Source organism: Aspergillus pseudonomiae, assembly GCF_009193645.1.
Source record: "Aspergillus pseudonomiae strain CBS 119388 unplaced genomic scaffold BDV37scaffold_27, whole genome shotgun sequence".
In the NCBI taxonomy this organism is placed as follows: Eukaryota; Fungi; Ascomycota; class Eurotiomycetes; order Eurotiales; family Aspergillaceae; genus Aspergillus; species Aspergillus pseudonomiae.
This window is the reverse complement of record NW_022476019.1, coordinates 111,793-128,477: the sequence shown is the minus strand read 5'-3', so window position 1 is coordinate 128,477 and position 16,685 is coordinate 111,793. Positions and strand designations below refer to the sequence as shown.

The 16,685-nt window shown below is 50.2% G+C and overlaps 7 protein-coding genes across 7 annotated transcripts; 5 read left to right on the top strand and 2 right to left on the bottom strand.

The window, feature by feature from the left end:
- Nucleotides 1-78: 78 nt before the first annotated feature.
- Nucleotides 79-629, top strand: BDV37DRAFT_282384 (uncharacterized protein; the record flags this gene model as incomplete). The annotated part of the gene is made up of 2 exons (XM_032087034.1): nt 79-192; nt 327-629. 2 exons carry the CDS (start codon nt 79-81, stop codon nt 627-629), a joined length of 417 nt encoding a protein of 138 aa, XP_031942170.1.
- Nucleotides 630-2,801: 2,172 nt separating this feature from the next.
- Nucleotides 2,802-3,471, bottom strand: BDV37DRAFT_102751 (uncharacterized protein). Its single transcript, XM_032078213.1, has one exon. The coding sequence runs from the start codon at nt 3,352-3,354 to the stop codon at nt 2,902-2,904; it is 453 nt and encodes a 150-aa protein (XP_031942169.1). The 5' UTR covers nt 3,355-3,471; the 3' UTR covers nt 2,802-2,901.
- Nucleotides 3,472-3,964: 493 nt separating this feature from the next.
- On the top strand, nt 3,965-5,782 carry mfsA (glucose-inactivated glycerol proton symporter STL1). The gene has a single exon (XM_032078214.1). It carries the CDS (start codon nt 4,042-4,044, stop codon nt 5,668-5,670), a length of 1,629 nt encoding a protein of 542 aa, XP_031942168.1. The 5' UTR covers nt 3,965-4,041; the 3' UTR covers nt 5,671-5,782.
- Nucleotides 5,783-8,300: 2,518 nt separating this feature from the next.
- On the top strand, nt 8,301-9,391 carry BDV37DRAFT_271081 (sialidase family protein; the record flags this gene model as incomplete). Its single annotated transcript, XM_032084666.1, has 2 exons — nt 8,301-8,444; nt 8,516-9,391. 2 exons carry the CDS (start codon nt 8,301-8,303, stop codon nt 9,389-9,391), a joined length of 1,020 nt encoding a protein of 339 aa, XP_031942167.1.
- Nucleotides 9,392-9,508: 117 nt separating this feature from the next.
- BDV37DRAFT_102737 (carboxymuconolactone decarboxylase family protein) lies at nt 9,509-10,485 on the bottom strand. The gene is made up of 2 exons (XM_032078212.1): nt 10,352-10,485; nt 9,509-10,281 (listed from the first exon to the last, which is right to left on the bottom strand). Exons 1-2 carry the CDS (start codon nt 10,441-10,443, stop codon nt 9,627-9,629), a joined length of 747 nt encoding a protein of 248 aa, XP_031942166.1. The 5' UTR covers nt 10,444-10,485; the 3' UTR covers nt 9,509-9,626.
- Nucleotides 10,486-10,746: 261 nt separating this feature from the next.
- BDV37DRAFT_246424 (uncharacterized protein) lies at nt 10,747-11,959 on the top strand. The gene has a single exon (XM_032081764.1). It carries the CDS (start codon nt 11,182-11,184, stop codon nt 11,764-11,766), a length of 585 nt encoding a protein of 194 aa, XP_031942165.1. The 5' UTR covers nt 10,747-11,181; the 3' UTR covers nt 11,767-11,959.
- Nucleotides 11,960-15,109: 3,150 nt separating this feature from the next.
- On the top strand, nt 15,110-16,530 carry BDV37DRAFT_282379 (secretory lipase-domain-containing protein; the record flags this gene model as incomplete). Its single annotated transcript, XM_032087033.1, has 2 exons — nt 15,110-15,547; nt 15,616-16,530. 2 exons carry the CDS (start codon nt 15,110-15,112, stop codon nt 16,528-16,530), a joined length of 1,353 nt encoding a protein of 450 aa, XP_031942164.1.
- Nucleotides 16,531-16,685: the final 155 nt, after the last annotated feature.

Below are 16,685 nucleotides of genomic sequence, written 5' to 3'. Positions count from 1 at the left end.
TTCTTTTTCTCAGCATATTCGGATCCTGAGCTTGCATTGAATCTTTTTTGTCACTCAAAGGTCAACTCATCTCTTACCATGCACTTCTCCACCATCGGCATTCTCTGCTCACTTCTGGTGCTTCCTAGCTTCGCTAGCCCCGTGGAGACCAGGAATCCTACATCTCTCGCCGCTGACACGAGTGGTAACGAGGTTAGTATCCTCGGACTAGAAGCTTCCTAGAACGGACTATATCTCTTTCCCCTCCCATCTATCTGCTCTATATATCAGCCCGTATTGAACCGAGGAGGAATAACACACAATCTACTTAGTTCGTGGTCATATAGTCATGGATCGGCAAACGCTGCTGCATCCTCTTTGACAACCCGTACGCCAGATGCGGAGCCAACGACAAACGCGAGGCTGTCGAGACAGAGGAAGAAGCTCTCTTTGGACCGGAGAAGCGTTGCTGTATACTCTGCAATAGCCCGAATGCTCGCTGCAAGCGTGGCGAAACGCCAGCACAGTGGCCCGAGAAGCGCTGCTGCATTAACTACGATAATCCCTACGCTCGATGCGACGGTACAAGTGCGTCTGGCGGCTGTCAACCTGTTGATACGTTGGAAGAGCCTGTTGAGGGCCTGAACTAGAATTTTCAATCAACAAGGGTACGTCTTTTCGATGTAGGGCTTAAGGGCGGGAGAATGGATGTGTATGTGAAGCTAGATCGAGATAGATCAGTATGCATTGCATAGTCATAGGACACTCCCAGATTACTTACCGTCTCACGGCCATGAAGACAGCTGAACCTGATTTTGTATATACCATTACGTTCAAATAACCTTATTACGTACTATCATGCCAAGCATGGAGCTCTCGATGCTTGAGAGAGTCAAGCTTCACCGTCGTGCCTCTTTTCACACAGGTGTGCCAAGTTCTGCCTGATCGGGTACGCCATTTAGTGCAGCTCAGGACCATACCTTAGCTTAACGTGAGATCTATGAGGCCCTGGGCATTCTTCTTGAAACCACGAGTCATACTACCCCCTGATGAGTGTCTACAGGGCAGCCGTGTAGCCGTGGTTGCACAGAGTGCTTATATATGACATTGAGCTCCGGGTATGACTCGAGTGCTGGCCGAGCTAGGTGACACCGTAAACGCATGACATAGTCCTAGTTCCACCGTGGGAGACTGCGTGGTAACTTGACCTACAGAATTGAGGCTTCAGATACGTTTCAATGGCATGAAGCAGGACATATCAGGACTTTAGCTTGAGATGTTAGGCATAGTACTGAGTTGTAAAGGAAGAAAATAAGGAAAGTTAGTTTGTTACTACCCATTATGCTGTTAAAGTTATCAGTCCAGTATAGCCATTTCAGTTGAACGTGGCATGGCCGCAATTATGCTATCGAAACGGTCCGAGAGCTTTAATAGGTATTGATGGTCAAGCTACTCAGCATATCTAGTCCGCACAAGGGACTGAAAATCGGGCTAGGGTATCGCGAAAAGCTCACACTTAAGGTTAATCGAGTAGTTCTGGCTAGGGCTCATCAAAGACTTCCCTGGGGCATGCGAGCGTAGAGAGCATCAATTCAAGGAAGACAGATCTATTCATACTGACACCCTGGGTGTCAATATTGGGTAATCCAGCATTATGCCTCTGAGATATCACTGCGATTCTTCGGACCCTATCTTGGATATGAGGGCCTGCCCATGAGAAAGTCTCTTCCGGGACAAGGGCACATGCTTTCCAGCAGCGCCATCAAGAAATATGAGGCAAGTTGAGCCGAAGAGGATCAGTTGTACGAGGTGGATACCATGGTTAGCTTACTCCGTACACTTTTGTTCCTTTTCTGGGACCCGCTCGGTTTAGGCAGCGCCCTTGCTGAGACATTCCTTCGGCCTTCGAAGCTTCTATATCTTGGTCACATGTCTTGATTTACAAAAAGTAGATTCCTGACGCTAGTATGTTCTAGACCCATATGGTAGTGGGTGCGAACGTGCATGATTATATATCTTCGGAGCACCTGCGGTCGTCCCCAGATATACGCCCTACGACTAGAACGTTTCCGTAAGCCATGCTACTTAGCCTTATCCAGTTTTGGCGAATTATCATATCAACATATAAAGCAGGGTTATTGAGACATGGGGAGTTATCCCCACGCTATGCCCGTTCAAGACACTCAGACCATTGAATCACGTGGACCGAATGAGAGACCGACACGTGAGGGGCCGAGGTTTCGCAACACAGTAAATGGATGAGACAATCCCCATAGAGATCAATGAAAAGCGCCATCCACGTCACTGGCGTTGAGGTTGTCGTATCTTGAGATTTTTTTTCCCGGCGGGAACGATGGAGCCACAAACGGCACGGGGAAGGGAAAAGACTAGCGCATGCCGAAGCGGCAAACTGGCTTGCGATTTGACCCCGTTCAGCCAGCGAAATTGGACCAAGATCCGATACGCAACCCACGATAACTGCTCGGTCGGACCGTCACAGGGTTCAACCGGGAACTGCAAAGATCGGCAAAGCGAACCTAAGTACGGACTACGGACTACGTCGAACCGAGATGATGGCAAAACTTCGGCCACGTCAGGGTCAAGTGGTTTCCATCTTATCCTCTTACTGGAAGTAAGAGACTGTTCGGAAAACCTGGGGAAATGGCATCTCCCCATGGGCCCATACTGGCTATCGCGGAGATCGCGCGGGGAGAAGGCGTGAGACTACAAAGTGCCATTTTCTGAAACTCAGCCGAGGCAGGACAGGGATTCTGTAACCACATGGCGCTCTCTCGATCCCATTTTGGTCTGGGTTATTCAGTAGGTCGCCTCGTCGATGTGCCAAGCCGGCCTGTGAGTCGTCGGAAAAATAAATGCCAACAGGTCCTTGCCTAACAGCGACAGCTCGACAGAAAAAATTTCCTATCCAGGTGACTCTCCAGCGTGGTATCCGTGAGGCATTTCCAGTCCTCCACTTTCTTGGCGTAATCTCAGTGTGTCTGATTCCATATACTCCACGTCGCCAAGATACTGTCCTCGACCGTTGTGGGAGTCCCCAAGACTTCCAATGCACTCAAGCACACTCAAGCACCGGGGGGAAAAGGCAGAATTATTAAGCCACATTGCTTCACTCGCCAAAGCTAGTGCCAAGACGTAGTAGTCCATCGGCTTCACAGACTCGTCCTTCTCACAGGCTCGCCACAGGGCGCCAAGCGCAATCGCCCCAATCTTGGCGCAATCGGTCACGGTCGGCACAATTAATATGACCAATATCGAAAATTTTTTCGTCTGCACAATCTTTTCTCTATTGTCTTTCCCTTTTCCACAACGGCTCGGGCTTGTTTCGCCTTCTGCCGGGATGTTTTCGGCTGACATGTCAGCTGTACGTGCCAGCGCTCATGTCGCATCGGATGGCGTGGGGAATCTTTGTCCGTGAGGCGCCTTCACTAGTTCGATACTCCATACTCCGTACTCCGTAGACATCCTGGACGCCTGGTTCCCCAGGTACTCTCCGCTCTTTGGAGAGGGCCCTGGCCGCCACCCCCAAATCCCCCCCAGGAGAAGGGTGCCGATTGGAAGGTAAACCGAGATGATGGTGTGTGCCGGATATGAGAAGCCCCGCCGTAAGCATTGCGGCCACTGACTGTTACGCATTGGTCCGAAGTTTTCGTAAGTCACCAGGCAAATTTTGCCTAGCGCTGCGTGCGAAACTTGGCCCCCAGTGTTTGACATCATATTGGGGCAGCGAGGGCTCTCCACAGTCGACACCCTGAGGTGTGGACCTGCGCCAAGCGCCAAGGACGCCCGCCAAGTGCCAAGCGGACGGATTCCTTCGCGCTTCGGGAACCGTAAAAAGCCTTCTAAGGTTCGCTGGACTTTCCCCTTTTGGTCCCATGGTTGCAGTACAGATCCGATATTGAACTTACGCGATGGCTATAAGAACGCCGAATCGTGCTGTTCCGACGTCCCCTTTCCTTCCATACTACTCTTTCCCCAGGTTTCTTTGAACCCCCCTCTCCCCACCAAGAAACTGTCGGCTGTTACTTGGTTCCTACCGTCAACATGTGGACGACCACCAGCGGCTTGAGTGGTCGGCCACTCCGGCTGAGCATCACCTTCGCGGCTGTCGTGGGTTTCTCGCTCTTCGGCTACAACCAGGGTATGATGGCTGGCCTTCTCAACGGCAAGGAGTTCGTGAACACTTTTCCAATCCTGGCAATGCCTGAGAATCCGACTGCGGGGGAAAAACACTACATCGACGTCATCCGTGGTGCGGTCACTTCCTGCTATGAGCTTGGTTGTTTCTTCGGCGCGATGTTCTCCATGTTCTTCGGCGACAGACTCGGCCGTACTCGCCTGATTTGCATGGGTGCCAGTGTCCTGATCGTTGGCGCCTTGCTTACAACGGTCTGCTTCACTGGTAAATGGGAAGTTGGTCAATTCGTCATTGGTCGTGTTGTATCGGGCATTGGCAATGGTATGAACACGGCCACGATCCCCGTCTGGCAATCGGAATGCTCCGGAGCTCATAACCGTGGCTTCCTGGTCTGCTTTGAGGGCGCGATGATTGCTGGTGGTACCTTTATTGCCTACTGGGTGGTCTTTGGTCTGTCGCACGCCGCGGATACTGTCCAGTGGCGATTCCCTGTGGCGCTCCAGATCTTTTTCGCTCTCATTGTCGCCGCCGGTGCCGTGATGCTCCCGGATTCCCCATCGTGGTTTGTCCTGAGAGGATTTGACAAGGAGGCTTGTGAAGTTCTCGGTAAACTCAAGGGCGCCGCTCCCGATTCCGATGAAGTCCTTCATGACTTCAACTTCATTAAAACGGATATGGAATCCTCTAAGAATTCCCAGTCCAACTGGAAGGCAGTATTTACATTTGGTAAAACTCAGGAATTCCAGCGTCTTCTTATCGGTTGCTCTGGCCAGTTCTTCCAGCAGTTTACTGGCTGCAACGCTGCTATCTACTACTCCACATTACTTTTCCAAGAGAATCTCCATATGGAGGAATATCTATCTCTCATTATGGGTGGTGTCTTCGCGACTGTTTACGTCATTGCCACGATCCCGTCCTTTTTCATGATTGAAAAAGTGGGCCGCCGGAATCTCTACTTGGTTGGATTCCTCGGCCAAGGGCTGAGTTTTGTGATTACAATGGCCTGCTTGATTAAGGAAAACGAGAACAATGCGAAGGGTGCCGCTGTTGGTATCTTCCTATTTATCACTTTCTTTGCATTTACTCTCTTGCCACTGCCCTGGATCTATCCCCCCGAGATCAACCCCCTGCGGACCCGGACTGTCGGCGCATCGGCGTCCACCTGTACGAACTGGATCTGCAACTTCGCTGTGGTCATGTTTACCCCGCTTTTCGCTGGCCAGAGTCCATGGGGTGTTTATCTCTTCTTCGCACTATTCAACTTTATCGGCTTGATCTTCGGTTTCTTCTTCTATGTTGAGACCGCCGGGCGTGAGCTCGAAGAAGTCGACATCATCTACGCCAAAGCCCATGTCGAAGGCAGGATGCCGTTCAGGGTCGCCAACGACATGCCCAAGCTCACCTTCGAAGAGATCGTCCAACAGTCTCGCGAGCTCGGCTTGGACACCAACGATCATGGTGCTCCGGAGAAGAGCGAGCTGGGCCTCAGCAGTGACAGTGGCCCGGAGACCGAGGAGGTCCAGGAGAAGCACTAAATTCCTCTTAGTGGAGGTGCTCTAGCTGTGGTTGAAGGTGGTGATGATATGTGAAAGTGGTTGTTATCTAATGTCTTTTGATTGTTCTGTGTATTTTCGATTCCCCCAAGTGATTTCACGGCACGATCCTCACATGGCCAGGCCACTGGCAGTTACAATGTGATATTAATTGATAGAGCCAATGCCAGCTATATATTACAGACCTGTCTAGCGCAAGTTGTAGGATGATAATAACCGTAGAAGATGATTTGCAGCCGAGGCGTATTCTGCATATTATTACTAAATTATCCGGCAATATACCACATCGTCAAGCGGCTTTGTACCGATATACCGTTTTACAAGCCTGCGGAGCACATCGAGAAAGATCACAAGCTGTGAATAACTTTTACTTGGGAAACGTAAACTCGTTGCACTTCAACATATCTGATCAAGTAAAGGACGTTGGGCCCGTTAAGAAACTATCAGACCATACTCCGCGGCCCCTGGATCGTCATCTCCGCATACTTCCGATGCCATAACGGTGGCAATAAAGAAGTAGATTTCTTGCTTCGACCTCACCATACCTGTTTTGACATCTAGCGATTATCAAAGAAATACAACGTGACATCAGTGGCATTCGGCTCGCTTTCCTATTTCAAAAATTATTGTCGAAAATTTGTGATGACTAGTATCTCGGCAGCTATATGCCTAGATCTTGGCCCCGAAGCTAAGGGGCGCAAGTTGCACTGATACCCACAGATCTCCCCGTCGCCCATGTATCTGCCCGGCAGATTGCACGTATGTGGATAATTCTACTTACTCGCGTCCAACGCTCGCCATCGTCCCACTGCCCCCTCTTGCCGAGGGTTCGCCTGTTAGCGTTCCAGTGGCGGAGAGCTCTCGTTGAAAAACTTTTCATGTTTCCCCATGTGCTTAGATCTTGGGGGTCGCATTGGTCATGTCTCGGGACACTTGCTTCTACGTAGCTCGGTGGCACATACCCCATATGCCGTGGTCTATACTTGCTTTATCCCGATTATATGCATCTTTTAACCGACCGCCGAACTCTAGTCTAGGGGCCGGGTACCCTGGGACCGCGGTTCGCGCCGGGAGGGAATCGACTTGGTCTTTGCAGAAGGTTTCCTCGAGAATATGACTTGCGTTAGGGCCGCGAAGGAGTTTCCGTATTTGGTTGAGGAGGATGTTGCCACGTAGTATGGCTTCGGTGGTCCTGGCCAACGGGCTCTGAGCGAGGTCTCCAACGACTCCGACAGTACCGACTCGATGGCTGCCAGGAACAGCGACCCTGGGAAGAACTAAACACCGTACCAACTGGTGGGCAACAATGATTCCAGCCTATGAGGCACGTCTTTGAGTCATGCAGGTGGATTGTCCAATGATTACCCTTTTTGATCTTGTCAAATACCCCGCTACGGACTGTATATGTTGAATGTGTTAGTCGAGATTGTAGATTGTGGTTTATACTTGAAATTAACATCTTTGAATATATGTTTGCTGTTGTTGGCTTGCTAGATTGTAGATATAATACTATAGATCAATGACATGTACCAACCAGGTCATTTATATTGTCTTGAGTATAAACCATAGTACATATATACATATCGTGTGTACCGCACCTGTTACTTTTGCTTGACTATCACACCCTGTGCACTGGCCTACCATTGTATAAACTCAGGTTTACCCTCACATCTTGGATTGTCGAGTCAAATGTATGTTTATACAAGTGTCTAGCAAAGTATCTGTGATCAAGCGAGCCCTAGTAGTCACTAATACCAGGCTTACCTTGGGCAATCACGAGTGAAGTGTGCCTGCAATTGAAGACTGCATAAACCACAAGCTCTTCTTGAAGTGCATCGATATCCCCGCGACCTCATGCAGTAGTGCCCCCGGCCGAGTTGAAAACCACATGCATGGACGGCTGCATTAGGGCCATGGACGATCAACCATTCTAAGATATTGCACTGCGACTACAATCCATTGTAAGCAAATCTATTCCCAACTAAGTAGCCATGCAACCCTATTCCCCTAGCGCATGTAGTGTATCGCCGAGCCAGTCACATACATCTACAAGACTAGAGCCCCAGCCCCAGCTGCGACGTAGTTCTATAGGATCTAAACAGTGGAGAACTGTTCCATGACACAAGTCGGTCCCTTTCACTCCTGCCCCATTCTCGTCCTAGTCTTATTCCACTTAAAGTTCCGATCCCAAGCTGTTGGTGGATAACCAACACTGCCGCATTAGGCAATCCTAGCCCTAACCCCAGATCCCCTTTATTGACCTCTATCCGTACCACGATGCCATACATCCATCGTCACCTCTACCCCTCGAAACTATGATTTCCATCCATGGCTAACATCATTGAGATCAACAATGAGGCAACCAGGCAGCCGTGTTTCAACGGGGCTTGGATGACGTCATCCATGTCAATCACTGCGATAACGAGAGGAAGTATCGGTGAACAGCTGGAGGTTGCCCCTCTTTATATCCAAACAGCGCCCCCCCTCTCCAGCCACAACCACACTCTGTGATAACTCTTTCGCCGGACGAAACAGAACATCAAACACAATGCCTGGAAACTTTGGCCAGAAAATCCTCAAGACCTTCGGGTTAGACGATAACCAGCTTGGTCATGGCCAGGGCCATCCTCCACAACAGTACCAACCACCGCCGCAGCACTACCAACCACCCCCACAGCAAGGTTATCCAGGCCAGCAGCTGCCTGGGAACCGTCACATTGAAGACGGCGACCGGGCACTTCACCCGGACAAGCACGGTACATACCCCCGGCTCGCCAGACTCGGGGATGGGTCGTTGCTCGCCTCGTTCACCCACTTCCAAGGGAAGACACGCGTGCTGGCCGTATCGAGAAGTACGGATGGCGGTCGGACGTTCGAAGACTGGGGAGAAGTCTCCCGCGGCGAGGGCGACGTCGACAACGTGTTTCTGCTGGAGGTCGCTCCGGGGACCGTGCTGGCGGCGTTCCGGAACCACGACCTGGGCCCCAACGGGCCCACGCACTTCCGGATCACGGTGTGTCGGTCGACGGACTGCGGCCGGAGCTGGCACTTCCTGTCGCAGGCGGCGGAGAAGAGCCCGCCGCACGGCATCTGGGAACCGTTCATGCGGCTGGGCCGCGGCGGCGAGGTGCAGCTGACGTATTCGCTGGAGTTCGCGCATAACAACCAGAGCACGATGATGGTGCGGTCGTTCGACGGCGGCGCTACCTGGACTCAGCCGCAGTGTCTGCACGGGGACTGTGATCTGCTGCGAGATGGGATGAACGGTATTGCGCCGACCTGGGATAACGGTCGCGAGGCGCTGGTGATGATCTTCGAGACAACCTCCTTCGGCACGTTCAACTTGGAGGCCCTGATCTCCTACGATGACGGCCAGACTTGGGGCTGGCGTCATCGCGTGTATGTCCCGCCGCAGGGCCACAATGCCGGAGCGCCCCAGATCGCCTCCTTCGCTGATGGATCGCTGGCGGTTATCTTCATGACCGATGAGGACCACCAGGAGGTGTCCTGGACGAAGAATGCCTCCATCAAGGTCGTCTTTGCTGGACCCCCGCAGAACGGCCAGATTCACTGGACCAGACCGTCCGTGATCTGTCCTCATAGTAGTCATTGGCCGGGCATTACGCCTGTGGATGGGAATACTTTATTTGCAACTTTTGAATGCGAAGGACGCCCGAGGGCAAAGGCAATCACTCTACGCTGAGTATTTGGAGCGTGGGGATTTTGATCTAGTGAGGGGTGCAGCGAACGGCTTTAGTTGTAGAGCAACTGCCAGCAGATGTTGCCATGAATCAAAATCACGTATTACCCCTTGATAATGCGTAACTTTTAAGAATTACAGAAAACATAAAGCGTCGTAGAAACCAAACGGTGCAACATTCAAGTAAAATTCATTATCTGGCGTATCAATCAGCCAGCAGAGTGGATGGATAAAACCACTATAGGTTCGCAACCAACTCATCGACGCTCTTCATCTCCTTGGCATTGTTCTCCCCAACATCCAAAGCAACTAACACCCGGCTGACGCAGTTATATCCCGCAATACCGGTCGTCAATTCGACGATCTCACGATCCGAGAAACCCTCCGTCTGCAACTGCGCGAAAGTCGCATCCTGCACCTTGACCGTCTGCGTCATTTCATCCGCATACTGCACGATCGCCTGCTGTCGGGAGGTCAAGGCGCTTTGGGCCAGGGCCTCCTTGGCTTTCGATAGCTCTGCTGCCTCTCCGACCACGGTGGAGGGGAGAGTCCGCACGGCGTGTAACTCTGGTGCTTGGATTCCACCCTTCAACGCCAGCGGGGCATGGGCGTTCCATTCGTAGACTGCCCCAGTCAAGACCGCCACGCGACAGACGGCGAGCTCGAGAAGTCCCTGGTCAATGATGGTGCGGGTCCGGATGGCGCCGAGGAAGCTGTTCCAGCCATCAGCGACCGGGGGCGAGTGCAGCAGGGACAGATCGAGCGGGATGAGAGGGCGGGGGTTGCGACGGGCTGCAATGCGGGCGTAGATGTCCGCCGCGTCGGGGTCTGATGCGGGGGGTTCGGAGGGGGCGTAGGGCAGACGCATTTTCAATGGGGAGATGGTGGAGAATCTGGGGATACTGGTCAGTATCAGTGTTATTCGTCAGGCCGAGGATATATGTCTAGACAAGATGTACCTACCTGGGGTTGGTTCTATTTGCAAGTCTTTGGGCTGTTGTTAGGGGTAGAGTCACTGATTTGCAAAGGGACAGTCGAAGCGGAAAGCCCCTCATGCTTTTGAGAGCGTCACTTGGGCTTCATGATGGTGATTGCTTGACCAGGTGGGGATCTTCGCTCTTCTCTTCTCTCCTCATTTGCGTTTATCCGCTCGGCAGAACAAAACGGATATCCACCAGGCAAACAGGACAAACAGGACGAACTCGAGGACAAACGGATCGAGTCACGTGATATACACGGGCGATATGAGCTAAGCCTATCGAGGAAGGTGATCGGTGATCCTCGATCGAGAATGCGAGCTGAGTCTCGACCGCAAACGGAGTATCTGCCAGTCTGCCCAATGCTCAAATGTCACTCTTTGACGCCCAAGTCTTGTCGGAATCGAGTGTATCGATTCCGCAAGCACCCACTATAATATTAGCGTACCTCAACTTCGGGCACTGCCGGTCCGGGTAAAGATCTCGTTCCAAAGTGTCGGTGCGTAGATGAGCTGAATGATAGCCAACGCATCGGGTACCACCGCCCCCACTGCAGCTAGGAGAGGGCACAGCAGATACTGGCCATCTACTCCGGAGTAAGAGCTGTTCAGCTCACCACCAAAAGTCTGCATCACGTATTTGGCGTAGATTGTCGCCGGAGAAAGGCATAAAATGGAGTAATAACCCGGCGTCTGAGCCCCAACTATTTATCTTAGCTCTCCGGCAGACATATCCAAGTTTAACTCATCTTTGCCTCTTCTGCACATCATCTTACTACATCTCTCAAGCTGTGCCTTTACATATTCTTATACAACGATGGCTCACCGCACCGCAATGGCGCTCGTACGTAACGACACCTCCCAGCCGATCTATGCGGTTGGTCTGGCTCATAAGTACAGTGACCAGTACCAAAACAGCGACGAATGGGACATCATTCAGCCCGGAAAGACAAGTACTAAATTGCAAGTTGATTACACCACCGGGTGGTGGACCACCGGCCGGGACTGGTGGAAGGTCTTTTGGGTCACCCAGGACGAGTCCACTCTCAAGAAGACATTTCACTATTCCAACCCCGAGAATTTGCGCAAAGCATTTGATACGATCGAAGGTGTCGATCCCGCTCTTTGGGTAACACTGGCTGCTTCTGTTGGTTCGATAGCAAGCACGGCCGCCGGGAATGGACCATTTAATAAGACAGTCGCTGGGGTCGCAGCCCTTGCTGCAAGACCTCTGACGGCTGGATTCCTCGCCCCAACCACGACGGTTGGATTCAAGCAGCACATTTTGAGGGAGGAAGATGACAGTGCGAGTGTAGAAATCATCATCCACGAAGACACCACTATCACCATCAAGTCACCGTCGGGAATTTCTCAAACCGTTTCTACCAAGAAGGAAATTTGACTTAATCTTCCCATGACCAAGTCTCCTGTATAGGAAGCGACCCTTCTTTTCGTGAGTGGTTTAGCTCCCCGGTGTTCTATCTTGATAACCTAATCGAGTGGTAGTTGGTTATTCTACTACCAACAAATGTGATATTGACCTCTGGCAATGATATATAGCGGGATTACTGTGACCCATTCGTGACTTCCACGTTGTTTATCTTTTGTTTTACCATGTTTTTTGGAGTCTATATTACAACAATGCATGGGATTACTCATATACGAAGCCAGGTTTCATTGAAATTTAAGAATATGCTCCTTGGATTGCGTACTTCGCGATTACCATTTCTTCGTTCTGATTCTTCTTATGATATTTGTTACCATAGAAACCACATTTATATTGCTGCTCAGAATTTAAATTGGATGACTTTAGAGAAGGACCTTTTACAGCCATGGTGGTGTTTGCTAACTATAAATACTGAAAGAAGTACTAATAATCATGTCCCTTAACCAGATGGACAGTGGGCACAAGAGGTTGCAGACGCCATGTACCCGGCCAACCACAGCGTGTGTTAACAATCCACGGTGGACATTAAATGAATGAAGCACATGAACTCTAATAATAAGATCATAAATACACACCAAGAAAACTCGCTGATTGTCAATCGATCCGATCATAGCAGACCCCATCTACGGTATTCGTTGTCGTTGCATTCATAGGCCTTTGAACTCCATGCTTCCCAGTCAACAATATAAATCACAGCGGACAAGTATAAGCTTGATATACCACTAATTAGAAAACAATAGAAATCTGACTATTTCCTTTTCTGCTCATTCCAAATAAGATTCGAGAGATTCTCATCCAGGTGGACATTATATTGCCTGTAACAAGGCTGTTTATATAAGAGTAGCCAGAGTGGTACAGCCGGGACGTGCCACTCCAAAAGTATAAATTTAGAGATATTATAATATTCTATCCACTTAACTAATTGAAGAAATAGACTTGATACTGTGAATCTTAATTAATCTACTATTCAAAATATAGCCAGTTTCGTAGACAGCTGAGCTGAGTAATTTTCAATTGTTGTGAAATTATTACTAGATTGCCCCAGCTCTGGCTCAATACATACTGAGTACTTAGGAGTGCTCAGTAGAGTCCGTACATGCATATGTCTTGTCCTATGCTCCGGGAGTAATCACTGAATAAAAAGCAGCCCTAAGCTAGTTCTGTTCCGGAAAGCAAAAGTTGCAATCATGGAAAGTTTTCGCAGGAAAATAGCTCAACAGTAGATCCAAGATCTTGAGTCATCTCTGAGATGTTCAGTTCACCAACAAAGTCTCTATCACATATCTGGTGTAGACCATCGCCGTAGAAGAGTAAAGATTGAAGCAACAGCCTGGTCTTTGGGTGCTCTCCAACCATTCCTCTTGCACTATCTCGCAGATATATCCCAGTTCGATTCTTGGCCTCTTCTAAACATCATCTTGCCGCATCTTTCAATGTGTGTCTTTGTAAACTCTTACAACTATGGCTCACACTTCTCCGGCAGCTGTACACCGGGGCTGATGCCACCCAGGACCCGGTAACATCATCCCGGAAAACTGACAAAAGTTTTCGTTAGCCGTGCTACATCGGTTATTTCATGTGCACGAATATTCTCAGTGACCTCCGATAAATAGACTTTCGCCAGCCTCTAAGAATGTATACCATCTCACCTAACACTCGTTTATTTTGCTACCCGCCAGAGTTGAGACTTACTCATTCGGATACTGGTCATTTCGCGAATCAGGAATAGATCAGCCTTATGTTGCAGGCATACCTTCTCCCACTTGAGTAGCCCATAGTGCCAGCTCCCCGACCATCGAGAAGATAGTCGACCAAGTAAGGAGACCCTCGAATCATGCAAGGCCGTTTGAAAGAAACCCCTTTATGCAGTTTCATTTACTTCATCTTTTCGCAGAGGCTGCCAATGAGGTGGGTTGCATTCCAGCGGTATACACTGAAGGTGCATTAGTATCCTGTATAATAACGGCCACTATAGCTCTCTAGTACAAGTTAGCACTCTTCAATATATTGGCCCATCATACAATCCATGCCTAGCAAACATCATGCGATAGATAGCACAACGTCCTTAAGGATATTTTTCACGATTGTCTCGGAGATACATTGTACAATAACCCCCGAGGGAGCTATGACGTCCCCACCAAAATAAACATCGGAAATATAGGCGGATTTAACGGCCACTAACGTAATCCAGGGATGTTTATTCAGGCTATAGGGAGTACTATACTATGCATAATCATATGCATAGTACCCTTTCTGCCCCTGGCCCCACGTGGTTGACCATGGAAAGATGTCACGCTTTACATGGCTTGAAGAACCCTAATTCACCCTAATTCGAGTCATTTGTGGGCCATCGAGTCCGAAGCAGTTGCTTAGCACATGCCCATTTGCTTTCCTTTTATTTTTATTTGATTATATTTTATTTTACTTTGTTTTACTTACTTTATTTTGTTTTGCATTTTCGCCTTTTTAGGTACCTCTCCATTGAATTTTCCTCCTTTCCGACACGGATGAAACATTGGCGGAGGATTGAGCTCGGCATGTTGGATACGCCGATATACCTCCATGTAGTATGGGCTAGTATTGTAGGAGCCTCTGCCTCGGAATTAATAGTCAGATGAGTTATAAACAAACCTGAGCATCCGATACCCGAACTGATTAGAAATGCGTACGGAGCATGGACCAGATGACTTTTACTGCGTATATCGCGCTGATCCTTATTTATACCCGTAAGCAATACCACCCTGATTTATTGGTGTGTGCAGAGTGGGACCGCTAAACATCGGGTGTTCCTGAGATCCGCCGGTAGGCTTTTCTTGGGTTGTCTCAACTGTCCCAAAAAGAATACCACTCAAAATGGTGTGGCTCACTCAACCCTCCAGGAAGTCTACGAGACCCCGTTTCGATGACAATATTACCCATCGTCGCCTGGTTGGCCATGACGGCTGAATTGCTTCGAACTGTTTTGCAGAAAAGCCTAATTCTGCTAAGTTCCAATAATGCCTGCGCCAAGTGGAGCAACAAACCGACCAGAAGGTTGAACTTATTCCGTGTCGCTGTTCGGATGCGCTAGGATGGTGGATCAATTGAATAATCAATCATGATCGCATGTCTTACCTGGATACGGAGTATACTCCAGTTATTTCCTCAGCTGAGCACTCCCGTATCGGTAGCACGAGCCAACCTTGGATCGCAATGGTTGCTAACGTGCTGCTCCACAGCTCATTATAAATAAAAGGAGAAGATGTCGTCAAACTCAAGAGCATCAGTGTCAAATCCCTACCGTTGAGCACAAGACATCATGCGCTGGCTTCCCCTGTTCGCCATCGTCGCGGCCGATATCTGGTCTGTTGTGACAGCCAAACCTCTTCTGCCAACAGACGACCCCTGGTATGACCAGCCAGCGAACATTGCCTCCTACGCGCCTGGCCAGACGATCCGTTCTCGCGAATTACCGAGCAAGTTGGCACCCTCCATCCCCCTCCCAGTCGATGTGTCGGTTGAATCTGTACATCAGTATCTGTTCCGGACCACGGACAGTCTGGGAAACCCAATCGCCGCAGTGAATACGCTGATCCAGCCCCGTAATGCGGATCCCTCAAAGCTACTTGCGTACGCGCTATTCTATGACTCCTCCAACCCGGCCTGCGAGCCCTCCTATGTCCTTCGGCCAGACTCGGATTCTGGTCTTGTCGGAATTCTCTCTCCTAACAGCACTCTAACGCCAGATGCTGCGGTTGTAAGTTTAAGAGATTCAAGCTTTGGCCACTATATGCAGCATGACTGACAAAACTCGCCAACTAATAGTTGACCGCATCCCTGAATCAAGGCTGGTGGGTCGTGACCACAGACTACGAAGGAGTGAACGCCCACTTCTCGGCCGGTGTGATCTCCGGCCAGGCAACCTTGGACGGTGTTCGCGGGGCTCTCATTGAAGCCCCCAAGCTCGGTCTGTCAAAGGACGCTCGCTACGCCATGTGGGGATACTCTGGCGGTTCGATCGCCGTCAACTACGCGGCAGAGTTGCAGCCAACCTACGCACCGGAACTGAACTTCGCCGGTGCCGCCGCGGGAGGCAACATCGCCAATCTGAGCTCTACTCTACAAAGGGTCACGGGCGGGCCGTTCGCTGGACTTGCTTTCGGCTCGATTGACGGTCTGTCCAAGGCTTATCCGAATGTCTCCGAGTGGCTCGACCGGTCCCTTGTTCCCGAGAAGCGAGCTGAATTCAAGAATATTGCCAGCAGCTGCCTGATCGGTGAGGGTACTCAAGGGTTCCTCAAGGATGTCTACTCATTCTTCGTGAACGGCGAGGAGTCTTTCAATGAGGACGTCCCTCAGGATGTGATGCGTCTCGCCGGACAGATGGGTGTGCGCGGGACCCCCAAGATGCCCATGTACATCTATAAGCCCGTCCATGATGAGATCAGCCCCGGGGCAGACACTGATGAGCTGGTTGACACTTACTGCGCGAATGGTGCCACTGTTGAGTACGACCGCGATCTGGTCGGTGGACATGGTAGCTTATGGGTGACTGGAACTACCAATGCCATGGGATGGATCGCCGATCGCCTTGATGGGAAGCCGGTTTCCCATCCTGGAGCATGCACGAAGCAGGATGTGATTCTGTCGGATCTGAATCCGGACATGTTCCACTTCTTTGGAAATCAAGTGTGGTCGCTGCTGAAGTGGACTTTGGGTGGCTTCTTGGGACCCCGGTGAAGGGTTATTTTTAGGATCTATGTGCGAAGATGGAAGTTATTTTAAGTGGGATGTTTTATTAATTCGATGCAATATTATAAGGGACATATATATAATCATGTGATTACTACCAGGTGAGGAAAATACACCATTATTACCGAACTCTAGTAGCTCCA